Source organism: Alexandromys fortis, unplaced genomic scaffold (genome assembly GCF_014885135.2).
Source record: "Alexandromys fortis isolate MF-2015 unplaced genomic scaffold, M_Fortis_MF-2015_v1.1 scaffold_231, whole genome shotgun sequence".
Classification (NCBI taxonomy): Eukaryota; Metazoa; Chordata; class Mammalia; order Rodentia; family Cricetidae; genus Alexandromys; species Alexandromys fortis.
The window spans coordinates 1,341,861-1,354,320 of record NW_026068613.1 but is presented as its reverse complement, the minus strand read 5'-3'; the positions used below and the strand labels follow the sequence as shown (position 1 = coordinate 1,354,320).

Here is a 12,460-nt window from a genome sequence, read left to right as displayed (position 1 = left end):
CTATTCCTTATACCCCCAAGGATGCATTACTTGACTTAAAACCTTTCTCAGGGCTAATTTCACTTCCTTGTTTCTCAAAGAATAAATCAGAGGATTCAAGGAAGGGGTGACAATATTATTAAACACCTGGACAACAGAATCCAGCCAGGGGCTAGAAGCAGGTCTGAGATAAACAAGAATCACAGGACCATAGAATAATAGAATGGATGTGAAGTGGGCACTGCAGGTGGAGAAGGCTCTGCGCCTGCCTTCTGAGGAACGGATTTTCAAGATGGAGATGACGATACGAGTGTAGGAAGTGAGAACAAGGAGAAAACATGTAAGGGCAACAATGCCAACATTGGTAAAACTCTCAGTCTGTGCTAGAGAGGTGTCTGCACATGCCAGGGACAGCACCACAGGAATGTCACAGAAGAAACTGTCCACCTCATTGGGTCCACAGTAGGGTAACTTAAAGATAAGAAATGTGAGGATGCTCCCATGTACAAAATCCCCCAGCCACGTGCCCACTGTGAAGAGGGTACACACCTTGTAGTTCATGATGATCGTATATCTCATAGGGTAACAAATCGCCACAAAGCGATCATAGGCCATCACTGTGTACAGGAAACACTCAGTACACCCCAGGGTGTGATAGAAGAAAATCTGTGAGGCACAGCCCTGGTATGAGATAGTGCAACTCTGCAACGTTAGGCAGTCCATCATCTTAGGAGAATTCACAGAAGGTAAGAATATGTCAAACACTGCCAGGTTCCCCATGAAGAAATACATGGGGGTGTGGAGGTTGGGGGAAGCCAGGATGGTGAGGAAGATGAGCAGGTTCCCCAGCAAGGCAAAGACATAGAAGACCAGGAACAGGACAAAGAGCATGTTCTCTAGGCCTTCTCTGTTGGAAATTCCCAGAAGGATGAATTCTGTCACAAAGGTGTAGTTCCTCATGTTTGTGACGCAGGTAGCCCTGGAGAAGTAAAGCAATGTTGTCCATGAGTCACTGAGAACAGCTTCCTGACCAAGGGATTCCTATCTAAGGTAGTGACTGCATAAACAGGAAAAAGAGAACCAGTGATGAATCTACTCTTGGCATTCAGTTAAGTTGTGTATCACATTTGGTCTCCAATTCTTTACATGGTAGGTGGGGGGAAAGAATATTACTCGGTGATAGCTTTTTACCAGTCACATTTGCCTTATAATAATAAACAAAAAAGCTGGTACATTTCAGAGCACCTATTTTTCTTAGGAAACCTTTGTTATCAGATGACGACTTCTCTTCACTTTGGATGGCCAAGCTGTGCTTGAATTGGACATAACATGATTGCTCCAATAGAGCATGCAAAATGTGAAAAGGAAAAGAAAGTAAGACTCTTCTTTTTAATGTTTGCCTCCAAAAATATACTTTCCACTCTTCATCAATCATAGTTATAATATCATGTTGCTTTTATTTAGAATACATACATACATACACACACACACACACAGACTCACACACACAGAGAAAGAATGTGGACTGAGTTTAGAAGTAGACGCTGTACAATGATACAAACACTTTCTACATTCCCATGATCTATCTTCTCAGTCAAATTTTATTTCTATGCTAAAAATCTCACAAATGGAAATTTCAATATCATTAGTGCTTTTTAACATTATTAATTAGGATACTAATCAGTAATTAATAATCGCCAAAAAATTCTTCTTCTGTTTTGTGTTGCACTTATCTTATCCTTCTATGTATGACCAGCAGCTAATTTTGTTCTACTGTATCTAACATTTGTTCTTGAAAGCAGTCTTATCCATTCACAGTGCCTAATAGATTGCAGATGTGTGTTATTTGGGTTTTGACCAAATAAAATCCTTGCTATACAAAAAGCATAACTGATGGTAAGAATGAAGAGAAGCAAAAAGAAGGTTTCAGATAATCATTGTCCTTAGTGTACAAGCCAGGTCCTGTCTGAATTTAGTCTTATTCAAACCATATGATTAAATTAAAATCCCAGCAAAGTTATAGACAGGATGCAAAAATTCTCTGTTTTAGCTATTAGACATTGACTTTGGACCTTAGCAATAAATATAATTTCACACACTCATTTTCTATTAGCCTGCCAGAATTACAAAGATAAATGAAAGTCCCATGTCTTAAATACACAGAGAAATGTAAATGTGGTTTCTGACCGTTGCCTTCTTCCACCAATGTGGGCCTCTGGACCCCTAGAAACTTCATGGCTCAGAACCTCACCTACACTAAGGAAACTGGATAATTTTCAGCCTTCAATGATCGTGACCTGAGTGAGATAAAAAGTATCATGCTGTGGTTTGTGTTGGTCCTTTAGTGGCAAATACATAATGAAGTTAGTTTAACAAGTTACTCTCCAGCAAGTAACCCTGCAGTAAGAATGATCATACAATAACAACAAAAGCCTTGCAGGTAAGATGAAAACCTAATTTAAAACAGCTTATAAAGAACTGTAGCACATTTAATATTATTCCATTTGTTTATATATTTATTTAACCATAGATAATTATGGAGCCTGTGATTAAAGACAAAAGAAGACACATTGATCGGGGGTGGGAGCATTATTTTCCTTTCACTTAAACAATGTGCTTCGTGAAGGAGCATTTAGTAGATTAGAAGTGCTCAGACACTCTCTTACTCATAGACTTCCTGTGTGTGACCCAGTAACCGAATTCACACTGCAGAGCTGCACAGCTGACTGGCCCTCACCTGCCCTCAGGAAAGTATAGAGTTCAAATACTTCTCCCTGACACTCTGCAGTCAGAACTCAATACCATACTTCATATCTGAATGTCCTAAGAAAGGACGTGATACCAGGAAAACTCTCTGGAATTGTGTCTTCCTTAACCATGGAGATTCCAAATTCCTACCATAGAAGATTCATGTTAAAACTTACATGACCGCCTCCCAGGGAGACAGAAGAGGAAATCACTCTTCTGGGAGGATTGTGAAAATTGATCTTTGCTTCGACAAGAAGCAAATTCTAAAATTTCTCACTAACCTTTGTGAATATCCCAATTTCACTTTCACTCCATTCCCTCATATTTAGGTATGAAGATAGAATGTCATGTGGCAGAATAAACATATGCCCATTAAAGGAAGTACTCGTGGATAAGGTGCAGAAAGATAGCAATGGGGATACTTTATGACACAGGGATAATTTCTTGTACCTTGCTAAGTGAAAAATAAGACCCTAGCTCCCTGATGTTACTCATTTCCTCCCTAAGTCCTTCTGACACACACACTCACACACATGCATATGCAAACAACCTATAGTTTTTCCTTTCATTGCTTTCTCATTGTTGATTTAATAGTGGATCAATGAACTCAAATCTGTGTAATGGGTACCAGCTTTAGCACTCTAGGGGTTGAAGCATATATATTGCTTGGCTTTTGATGATGGTGACCAACCTCAACAACCATAGGCTTCTCATTTAAAAAAATAAATAAATAACCTTTTTCTTTAGCTCTATGATTCTATGTTTTAGAAAATGATCCGATGAACACAGAAGAATGGAAGAGGGAAAGGCATGCCCAAGAGTGAAAAGAAGCCAGAGCTTTACCCACATACCAGCAGCCAGGAATCACAGCTAATGTAAGCAAACAGTTATCTTGAAAGTTTCTAGACAAGAAGTTTCTAACAAAAGACTCTATTGTGCAGAAAGTATCCTGATGTAGAGACAAGATGCTTTACCCTCTCCTCTTGAATCTACGACTCAGTTCTGCTATTAATTTGACCTCCAAATAATGAATTTATAATGTTTTCTAACTAGAAAGATTTCATGGAACTGGTCTCTTTTGGGACAATATCTCCAGTGACTTAAGATGTATGAATAAGCATAGGGAATAATTAAAGGCTTAAATTTCTTTTCTTATACCCTTTGCCCTTACCTACTCCCTCCCTCATTAATATACTCACTATAGAAGTAATATAACAATTTGTAATTTATTTATTAAATACATAAGACCCAAGGGAACACTGCATTTTCTTTTTCTTATCAGTTTTGTAACTTTGAAGTGATTTTCCCAATCATCCCACCAGTTTTGAAGTATTCTAAAGTATTATTAATCACACTGTATATGTATGTAGTTTTTGCCTTTTGTTTAACCTAATTTTAATTCCCGTTTTTCAAAGTACTTTCAGAATCATTCCAATGCTATAATTTACTTTTAGTAATAGTATTTAATCTACACTATGTGTGTGTGCGTGTATGTGTGCACATATGTTTATGCTCCACTTAACTATCTTCATATTCTGGATAGTTAGTTATGTTTCTTGAACATGTTTATAATATTTACTAAAGTAAACAAATAGAAAACAGAAAAATAGATGGGTGCATTGACATTATATTGGTATATGTAATATCTTTTAATTTCTGAGTTGTCCACATTTAAGAATGTATTAAGATGAGTTTGCCAAAGTAGAAATATATTAAATATGAATACTACAATGTGGAAGAACACTATCAAATTACTTTGCTAGCACCAGTGCCTATAAGAGCAAATTTTAAAAATACTATATATAAAATTATCTAAAAATGTTAAAAGATTTTATAAGTTGAAAACGCATCCACATTCTTCACCAAAATATCACACAAATGATTTTTAGGCAACATAAAAAAAATCTCCTCTGAAACCTCTTGAGCCAGTCCCTCACAGTTAAAATCATCTTTGCAACCACTGTCTTCCATACTCCTTCTGGTATGGCCATTTAAGCAGCACTTAAAACATTTCACTGGTTTCCTAACCCAAAGTACTAATTCCAAATTCTAGCAAGCAAAAAACATGGCCAGACCTATCAAAACAATACCTCAGTCCAATATCTGTCTTAGTTAGGGTTTTAATTGCTGTAAAGGAACACCGTGACTATGACAGCCCTCATAAAGGTAAACATTTAATTGGGGTGGCATACCTTTTCAGAGGTTTATTCCATTATCATTATGGTACAAGAGGAAGGTGTGCAGGCAGACATAGAGCTGGAGAAGTAGACTAGAGTCCTACATCTTAGCTTGCAGACAGCAGAAAAGGGTCATAGTTTCACACTGAGTAAAGTTTGAGCAAAGGAGTCCTCAAAAATTCACCCACACATTGACACACTTTCTCCCACAAGGCCACACCTATTCCAATAAAGCTATAGTTCCTAACAGTGCCACTCCCTTTAGTAGGCATTTTCTTTCAACACACCAAAAATACCAAAAACTAATTTGACAAATTGCAAATTTAATCTATGGTGAAATATTTTCACTAGATAAATGGAATAATCTCCAAAGTTTCAAAGAACAAAACAAGACCCCAAATTCCCACAAGCTAATGTCATATTTAATGGTAACAAAGTGGTTATTTCATCTCTAGAATTAGGAACTAAGTTAATACTCACACCTTTTCTACTCAATGTTAAACAATTTTTGCATAAGACAATTCAGTATAAAAAAAGAAAAAGATGAATTTTAAATAAAAGTAAATTGAGTTTGCCGACAATGTGATTATCCATACAGATCTGGAGTTTAGCTGAAAATATTTCAACGATTAGTATTCAGGCTTGATTGCAAAGTTATTTACATAGTTGATACAGGAAAATTAATTGTAATCATGTGATTATCATAGAGTAACATTCCAAATAATATCAAAATAGAAAATAACAATAAAACTGGGCTGGACCTGAACACTGACATTATACATCTTGAAAGAAAAATGTGCATGCATTCCTTATGAATGGCACTTTAGAGTACTAAAAGATGAGTTTACTAATGATTGACCTGTGAGTTAAATAAAATCCTAACAAAAACTCTAGAAGGTTTACTGTGAAAAATAGCAACCAAGCTCTAAAATTCATATGGAAATCCAAAGGATTTTCAATGTCAAAATGTTTGGGGGAAAAAATGATGTTTCCAGTTACAGCAAAAGTTCATGAAGCTCACTCTCTCCGCTGTCTGTTAGTGTTAATAGAGTCACCAGAACACATGTAACTTTTCCCAAATATACAAACAAAACAACAACTACTAATACGGAATCATTAATAATATTTGAAGTTCTGGCTTGTTCATTACACAAATGTCATGGATTTTAGTGAATCATACCCCTGAAATACGTGTGGTTCTTTTTTTTTTTTCTATTTATTTTTTTTGTGGTGTCCTCAATACTTTTTTATTTATTTATTTTTATTTATTTATTNCTCTCTCATCAGCCCGAAGAGCAGACCTGGTTCCCTGCCCTGTGGGACGTCCAAGGACCTCCCACCTCCTTCCAGGTCTAGTAAGGTGAACATCCAAACAGTCTAGGCTCCCCCAAAGCCAGTATGTGCAGTAGGATCAAAACCCAATCCCATTGTTCTTGACTTCTCAGCAGTCCTCATTGTCCACTTATTTATTTATTTTTGGTTTTATGAGACAGCGTTTTTTTGTGTAACAGCCCTAGCTGTCCTGTAAGTATCTCTTGTAGATCAGGCTGACCTTGAACTCATAGAGATCTGCCTCCCAAGTACTGGGAATAAATAAAGGCGTGCACCACTCCTGCCTGGCTTCTTTTCTTATTCTTAACAAAATAAATTCCAAAAATGTTGCTGTTGAACTCTTCTTCTTGAAGACAGTTTCCAACTGTTTCTCCATTCACATGAGTGACCTTACTAACCTGTGAACAGCAAACAGATAGGTAGTAAGAAATGCAGCAGGACCAGGAAGAACACCCATGATGGGATTCACTTTTGAAAAAGAAACAACACCATTTTATATATACATAATTTCACACCTACATGACCTAAAAAGAATTAAAAAGTGCCTCCCCTGAAGCACTGGGGTCTTGTTGATTCCTAAGCCAGGATTTCTTACATTTTATTGAATGGGCTAATGACATTTTCATTCTTTCCTGCCCCTCATCTAAGGTACAGTGAAGACACTGATATGACTTTCCTCTGTCTGCAATTTGAGAGTCAGGAGAAACATTCCATATGTATAAGGGGAGTTTGGGGTGTTTTCAGAGGGTTCAGCATTTCTTTCACACTGACAGTTTTTATTGCCATCAAAGTATAAATAAACCAGAACACAAGCACATAGACACACTACTTACACCAGTCACTAAGGGGAGCTCTGCTTGTACTAAGCTATCCTCTGGAACTAATTCAGCATTTTGAATTGAAAATCTAGAAAAAAAAATTAAAACTGATTGTTGTCCTGTTTGAATCTTTTCCATTCTTTTAATAAAACCAACCCAAAATTTTAGCAAATATTTTAACAACTAAACAGGAGAAAAATGAGAAAAACTCAAAGCAACTAGTAAATAAAATTTCACTGTTCTTATGACAAAGAAAGGAGACACGTTGGAAGAGATGGATGTGCTAATGGCCCTGGTTTGACCATTAACACAATGCAGCTGTGGTGTTTCCAATGAGACTCTCCTCCAAAGGCTCGCTCAACTGAACACTTGGTCCATAATTTGTGTCGCTGTCTGTGGATGTTTGGGAGGTGGGCTGTGCCACTAAAGCAGAGATGAGAGTTTTGGGGCTCATCCCATTTCTAGTCTGCTCTTTCTGCTTTGTACTTGTGGTTCCAATTAAGAAATCTCAGCCTCTGCCCCTGCTCCCATCCCTCCCCACCATGACACACTCATCCCTCTGGAACCATAACACAAATAAACTCTTTCTTCCCTAACTTGCATTTTGTCATGTTGTTTTATCACAGCAACAGAAAAACAACACAGGATCTATATTTATATTTCATGACCCCATAGACATGTGCAATCATTTACATATCAACTCAAAGCAATAAGCTATAAAAGAGTAATTGTGTCTAATTCTTTGTATAATCAAATGTATTCATTTAGCGCTCCTTTTGTTTCACGATTGAAATTTGTTTGTGTGTATTTAAGGGTATTTTGGCCAATTTATCGTTGCAGTAAAGTTGCTCCAGTAGAGAGCTCTCTTTCTCCAGACAGCAAGAATCCTCAACAAGTATCCATTGCAATATACTGCTATAATACTCTAGAAGCCACAGTGACTTACTGTAAGAATACTCAAGAAGTCACTGTGACACACTAAAAGAACACTCAATACAAGGCATTGTGATATACTAAGTATTTTTGAACTGTTCTACAACCATTTACATCAGGGATCAGTTCTTTTGTGCTAAATTTACCATACCTGGCATTATGCCTATCAAGCAGGCCTTAAGTCTATTTAGAGAGTTGTTCGTTACTGTCAAGATGTAAATGCCACAATACTGCACCTTGAGGGATAACTTGCCATACTGGTTGGTGATTAATGTGGTTCATAGGTGTTTATTGCTCTTCTCCCTTGAAAGCTTGCACAACACCTTCTAATACTGTCAAAGCTAGTCTTCAGGGAGGACATTTGTGCAGTCAGATCAACTTGTTTCTTTTGAGATAGAAGTCAAACATGTGTGGCCTCTTCAGCAAGAGGCTCTGACCTTCAACCTCTGGGAGGTGATCAAAGGCAATGACATATTGATTGGGGAGCTGCTTGGACTGCAATAACTTGAGAGAAAATTTCCCATTCATAGAACAGGGATTTGCACAACTCTCAATCTAAGTGGGGTAACCTCATTTGTGTGTATGTATTTATATATTGTATGTAATTTTAGATAAATATATTTTTCTCTATGGCTTTTCCAAACACCCTTAGCGTCATAATGTTTTTAATGTGTCATTTCATTCATTTCAAAAGTGTGATTTAACTCATTTTCCAATGCCACCTTGGAAGAGTTAGAGAGTCTAAGCACAGTAGACTGGCATTATAGAGGCTGAAAGTGAGGTTATAAAGCTCCAACACATGGACTTCCTCTTTTGCTCATTTTCTAGGATCCTTTCTTCCTAAGTATTGCAGTTTATACTGAATTCTAGGTTGTACAGAATTTGTACTACATTTTCATTCTGTGTCTGTTGTGGCTTTCTTTCTACACGCTGGGATCAAGTCTGTCTTATCCTATGTCCTCGCTCACGAGCACTATGCCTTATACACAGCAAGTTTCCAATAAACATCTGGCTACTCTAATGGCTAATGACAAATTGATTAATAAATAGCAAAAAAATGGAATGGTAGGTAGCAAAAGTTTTCTGCAAATGAAAAAAAGCTGATAAAATCTAAAATGCATGTTTTTTCACAGTCAGAATGCTGTATTTATTTGCTCACGTTTTTAGATAAAGTCTAATACAGCTCAGGCTGGCTTCATACTCACTGTCTAGACAGGGACAACCTTGAGTATCTCCATCTTCTTGCCTACACTATCTATGTGTTGGAATCACAAGCATATGATACCATGCCCGGTAAAGAAAAGTATAACTTTTAAATCAAGAAATTTATTTAAAACATACATATGGTACCATAGCAAATAGCCCTAACTAGAAATGTATCCAGCAGGTAAGCATTCATGTAAAGTAGAACTATGGTGATTCGAAATGTGACTACAGTTTTGGATGTCCCTTCACAATATGGGGCGTAGTCCTCCCCACCTGAGGATATACCTCATGTGTCTACTCTCCATGACAACAAGAGTGACTGTATATGACCCTGAAGACAAGGCTATAAAAGCTTCTGCTTAAACCTTCCTGGAGCACACTCTGGGAAAAGCAAAATGAGAGTGTGAGTAGCTGAAGGTGGGTAAATGGAAACGCCCACATAGTGGGTGAAGGGCTGAGGCCTCCTCACAAGAGGTCAGCACTGAGCCACTATGCCCATTCAAGCCTCATCAGAAGACTGCTGCTCAGTTCACAATGTAGATCCCTGCTAAAAACCCCATCTAAGCCACCTCCAGTGTCCCTGACCTAAAATATTCAATTCTGTTCTAAACTGCCAGGTTCTATAATAAATGATTGGAGCAGAATAAGCATCAAGTCTCATAGTATTTATAATATACAATACAATATAATATAATTTATTATATATTAATTTATTGTGTTTATTATTTTATTTAAATTATTATTATATTATTATAATTTAGTAAGTATGCTTCCTAGCTCCTCATTAGAGCAATTGGGTGGAGGTTTTAAGCTAATCAATCAATTTGCATCAGAGTGAATGAGTGAATATTATTTCAAAGTGGCAATGACCTGAAGTGACTGTCACGAGATTGCCTCTCTCTTAGATATTACCTAAAGTCTTTCCCTGCCCTACTTTCCATGGTGCTGTTGCTATGCCAGCTGCCCTGTGCTCAGCTCTCTTGTAAATACACAGATACCGTGAAGATTATACTAGATACTACACAAAAGTAATGAGGACAATGAATGATATATAGAGAATGTTAACTTAAAACCTCCTCCGTTATATGAAACTGGCGATTCTGCAGTTCTCCTAATGAGACAGACTATCATAAGAAATTGTGAAGGTTTAGTTACAGGTGCACAAACATCAGCAATGAATAGCTCCTTGTTCACAATTGCTCCCATTGTAAGATGCATGTTCATAGAATCTATCATTTATGACACTGTGATTAATTTAGTCAATAAATGAAAAATACTTCAAACACTGTCATGTACAAATTAAGAGGGATTTCAATGTCAACTGTTATTCTAAGTGTTTGAGTAGATGGAGCTAAAATAAAAACTACGATTTTGAAATTAATGTAATGTGAAACTCTAAATGATGAATCAACCCCCAAATAAAGATTAAATGTTGTTATTATTTTCATTTTAACTAGTTACACACATAGTGCTTTTCCAGAAAAAAAGAATGTCTAGAATGTGTAAAAAATCTGGCTCAACAACATTTTACAAATTTATGGTCTCTGTTCTGACACTTTGAAACATAGTTCAATGCCCACTTTCTCTCTTAAGAGATAAGGGCCCATAAACAGAACACAATTTCTCTGAATGCAAAAGAAAGGAGGGAATGAAACTAGAAAGAAAGAAAAAAGCAATGTTTAGGCTCCATTAAATACACGAAGTAGAAACAGGCCATTTCCTGATAGCCAATTGAAATGGTTCAAACAGGCACAGAGTACATGGAGCAGAAAAGACATAAAAGTTTAGCAGACCAAAAATGGAGAAAGTACAGGAATAATTTGAAGAGAATTGCTGAAAATGCAAATCTGAAACTCAGTAAATCCACACAAATTCATTGACTTAACTGTTAAGACTCTTCTGAAGGAAGAGACATATAGGCATTGGGCCTGAAGCAGCTCCAAACAAACTCAGAAAGGAATTTCTCCTACTCCTTATCCCCTAAAGGCTGTGCCGCTTGATTCCGCACCTTCTTCAGGGCTAATTTCACATCCTTGTTTCTCAAAGTATAAATCAAAGGATTCAAGGAAGGAGTGATAACATTGTTAAACACCTGGACAACAGAATCCAACCAGGGGCTAGAAGCAGGTCTGAGATAAACAAGAATCACAGGACCATAGACCAAGATGATGGATGTCAGGTGGGCACTGCAGGTGGAGAAGGCTCTGCGCCTGCCTTCTGAGGAACGGATTTTCAAGATGGAGATGACAATACGAGTGTAGGAAGTGAGAATGAGAAGAAAACACATGAGGGCAACAATGCCGACATTGGTAAAACTCACAGTCTGTGCTAGAGAGATGTCTGCACATGCTAGGGACAGTACTACAGGAATGTCACAGAAGAAACTGTCCACCTCATTGGGTCCACAGTAGGGTAACTTAAAGATAAGAAATGTGAGGATGCTCCCATGTACAAAACCCCCCAGCCACGTGCCCACTGTGAGGCAGGCACATACCCTGTGGTTCATGATGATCGTGTATCTCATAGGGTAGCAAATAGCTACAAAGCGATCATAGGCCATTACTGTTTATAGGAAGCATTCGGTGCCACCCAGAGTGTGATAAAAGAAGACCTGGGAGACACAGCCCTGGTATGAGATAGTACGACTCTGTCCCATTAGGCAGTCCATCATCTTAGGAGAATTCACAGAAGGGAAGAATATGTCAAACACTGCCAGGTTCCCCAAGAAGAAATACATGGGGGTGTGGAGTTTGGGGGAAGCCAGGATGGTGAGGAAGATGAGCAGGTTCCCCAGTAAGGCAAAGACATAGAAGACCAGGAACAGGACAAAGAGCATGTTCTCTAGGCCTTCGCTGTTGGAAATTCCCAGCAGGATGAACTCTGTCACAAAGGTGTAGTTCCTCATGTTTGTGACGCAGGTAGGCCTGGAGAAGTCAAGCAATGTTGTCCATGAGTAACTGAGAACAGCTTCCTGACCAAGGGATTCCTATCTAAGGCAGTGGCTGAAATCTAAAGTCAATGAGGGAAGAGAAGACCAGAAATGAATTTGCCGTTGACATTCAGTAAAGTGTTGTGCCACCTTCAGCATCAGTATCCTCATATGTTTGGTTATATAAGGGAATAATAGCTCATCTTTGTATTTTTGTATTTTAAACTGTCTTAAAGTCATCAACACATGTCACCAGTTCTGTTTACTGTCTTCAAATCTGGCCTAACCTCAAATAAACTGGCACAATTCAGATCTTACTATCTTATCAAGGAAAACTT

General features: G+C 37.7%; 2 protein-coding genes across 2 annotated transcripts; both read right to left on the bottom strand.

Moving 5' to 3' along the window:
• On the bottom strand, nucleotides 1-969 carry LOC126495947 (putative olfactory receptor 10D4). Its single transcript, XM_050133546.1, has one exon. The coding sequence runs from the start codon at nucleotides 937-939 to the stop codon at nucleotides 1-3; it is 939 nt and encodes a 312-aa protein (XP_049989503.1). The 5' UTR covers nucleotides 940-969.
• A 10,190-nt stretch (nucleotides 970-11,159) lies between these two features.
• On the bottom strand, nucleotides 11,160-12,098 carry LOC126495946 (putative olfactory receptor 10D3). The gene is given in 1 exon segment (XM_050133545.1): nucleotides 11,160-12,098. A coding segment is annotated over 1 exon segment (939 nt).
• Between the last annotated feature and the right edge of the window lie 362 nt (nucleotides 12,099-12,460).